Source organism: Orycteropus afer, unplaced genomic scaffold, assembly GCF_000298275.1.
Source record: "Orycteropus afer afer isolate SDZICR_OR568_19922 unplaced genomic scaffold, OryAfe1.0 scaffold00036, whole genome shotgun sequence".
In the NCBI taxonomy this organism is placed as follows: Eukaryota; Metazoa; Chordata; class Mammalia; order Tubulidentata; family Orycteropodidae; genus Orycteropus; species Orycteropus afer.
Genome location: NW_006921623.1, coordinates 9,032,766 through 9,035,452, shown reverse-complemented (window position 1 = coordinate 9,035,452; position 2,687 = coordinate 9,032,766). Strand labels below are relative to the sequence as shown.

Below are 2,687 nucleotides of genomic sequence, written 5' to 3'. Positions count from 1 at the left end.
AAAAAAAAATGAAATGATAGTACAGGGTAATGAAAATAACAGATGACATTTTTTGAGTGCTTCCTCTAAGCCAGGCATTATTCTAAGCGATGGAGGAAGAATAATTTCATGTGGGGCCTGGTAATAATAATTTTATTGTAGTCAGGTAGGTATTATCATGTCATTATTCACTTTATAAAGTTGTTTAATATGCACAGCATATTGTGGTCACATGTTACCAAAACAGGCCCTCATTTCTTCTTTCTTTGCCTTTACAATGGAGTCCTGGGTGGTGCATTAACACAGTTGGCTGATAACCAAAAGGTTGGAAGTTTGAGTCCACCCAAAAGTGCCTCAGACAAACAACCTGGTGTTCTACTTCCCTAAAATCAGCCACAGAAAACCCTGTGGAGCTTCATTCTACCCTGATACACATGGGATTGCCATAAGTTGAGCTGACTTGATGGTAATTGGTTTTTACAATGGGATAACACTGACATTTCTGCCTTGAACAAAGACATGTAAGATCCCTATGACTGGGGCAGCAAGCCATGTTGTGGATTTGTGTATTTCAGAGTCAAGGGACCTGAGAAGGAGGAAAAGTTGCGGCGGGCAGTCAAACAGGTCCTGAAGTGTGATGTGACCCAGAGCCAGCCGCTGGGGCCTGTCTCCCTGCCCCTGGCTGACTGCCTGCTCACCACGCTGTGTCTGGATGCTGCCTGCCCAGACCTCCTTACCTACTGCACTGCCCTCAAGAACCTCAGCAGCCTGCTCAAGCCAGGGGGCTTTCTGGTGATTATTGATGCCCTGAAGAGCAGCTACTACATGATTGGAGAACAGAGGTTCTCTAGCCTCTCCCTGGGCCAGGAGGCTGTGGAGGCTGCTGTGAGAGAGGCCGGTTACACAATTGAACAATTCCATGTGATCTCTCAAAGTTACTCCTCCACCACGGCTGACAATGAAGGACTCTTCTCCCTGGTGGGACGGAAGCAGAGTTGATGTGTATGATGCTTTGGTGTCTCCATTAAAGCAATTTCTTTGACTTGCATAGTTGGCTTCAGTCCTTTCTTCTAATTCTCTCAATCATTGTACTGAGTAGACGCTCCATGGCTGGGGCTCATGGAGACTAGGAAAAGGGTTGGAGTGCGGTCAGTCTAGGAACAATTCAGTGACCACTTACTCTGTGTTCCATTCTTGTGCTGGAGCCAAAGAGACCCAAAGATGTGTAGGTAGCATGCCCAATCTTCTGGACATTGCCTGTACAACCAATCTCTCAATCAGTACAGAGACTGAATGTTTTAGACATGCCAGTAATGATGTCTCAAGCTCCAGTTGCCTACAGAGAAGTTGTTATTATTATTGCTAGGTCCCGTTGAGTCAGCACAATGTTGTACATTGCCCAGTGTACAATAGAACAAAACACTTCCTGGTCCTCTGCCACCCTCACAATCCATGCCATGCTTGAGCCTATTGTTACAGCCGCTGTGTCAATTCATCTTGTTGAAGGTCTACCCCTTGTTTGCTGACCCTCTACTTTACCAAGCATGATATCCTTCCCCAGGGTTTGATTTCTTATGACAACATGACCAAAGTACAAGAGATGAATTCTGGCTATTTTTGCGTCTAAGGAGCATTCTGGCAGTACTTTCTCCAAGACAGATTTGTTCATTTTTCTAGCAGTCCATGGTGCATTCAGCATTCTTCTCCAACACTACAATTTAAATACATCAATTCTTCTGCAGTCTTCCTTATTCATTGTCCTGCTCTCATATGCATATGAGGCTGTTGAAAATACCATGGCTTGAGTCAGGTACACCTTAGTCTTCAAAGTCACATCTTTGTTCTTTAACACTTTAAAGAGGCCTTTTGCAGCAGATTTGCCCAATGCAATACATTATTTGATTTTTTGACTGCTGCTTCCTTGGGCATTGATAGTGGATCCAAGTAAAAGGATATCCTTGACAGGTTCAATTTCTTCTCCATTTATTGGTCCGATTATGAGGATTTTTATTTTCTTTATGTTGAGGTGTAACAGAGAAGTAGGAATCTTCAAGTTATTCACTCTACATTTCCTAGGGGGCCTGCTGCCTCCTTCTCTCCCAGGAGTAGGTTTTTCCTCTTTGACTCTCACCTGCTCCCCATGGAAGCTACCACATTGCAGACTTCGCTGCTGATTGCAGCTGCCCTGGGCACAGCTGTTCTCTGCTCAGTTCCACTTCAGTGCTTCTACCACTCTGGCCTCAGGGTTCAGAGAACAGCTGTCCCCTTTGCTTTCCAGTGCCAAGCATGGGGTAGGCCTTTCTCTTACTTCTCTTCAACACATTTGAACCAAGGCTACGAATTATACCTGAAGAGAAGTTAAGTAGTTAATATGGGAGATAAGAGAGACATATTTTACAGCTGCTCTTAGCAGGGATCTCTTCAGAGTCCACATCCACAGGTCCTGGAAGGTAGCCTGTTTGCATAGCTCTTGGCCAAGCATCTACCTCACCACAGCACTTCTACTCTCTGTAGTTTTTAGGCCCCATAACCATGCTGCTCTAAAGCAGAGGTTGATAAACTATGGCCTCCAAGCCAAATGCAGCCTGCTGCCTGTTTTTGTAAAGTTTTATTGGAACACAGCCATAGTCATTCATTTATGTCCAATCTATGGCTGTTTTCATGCTACAATGGTAATAGAGTTGAATGCTTGCAACAGAAACTTTATG

General features: G+C 44.5%; 1 protein-coding gene across 1 annotated transcript in view; it reads left to right on the top strand.

The window, feature by feature from the left end:
- The window catches only part of NNMT (nicotinamide N-methyltransferase), a 21,351-nt gene extending 20,373 nt beyond the window's left edge, over nt 1-978 (top strand). The window contains exon 3 of the mRNA XM_007936522.2: nt 555-978. Within this exon, the coding sequence (XP_007934713.1) occupies nt 555-978 (424 nt within the window). The remainder of the gene's footprint in view (nt 1-554) is intronic.
- Nucleotides 979-2,687: the final 1,709 nt, after the last annotated feature.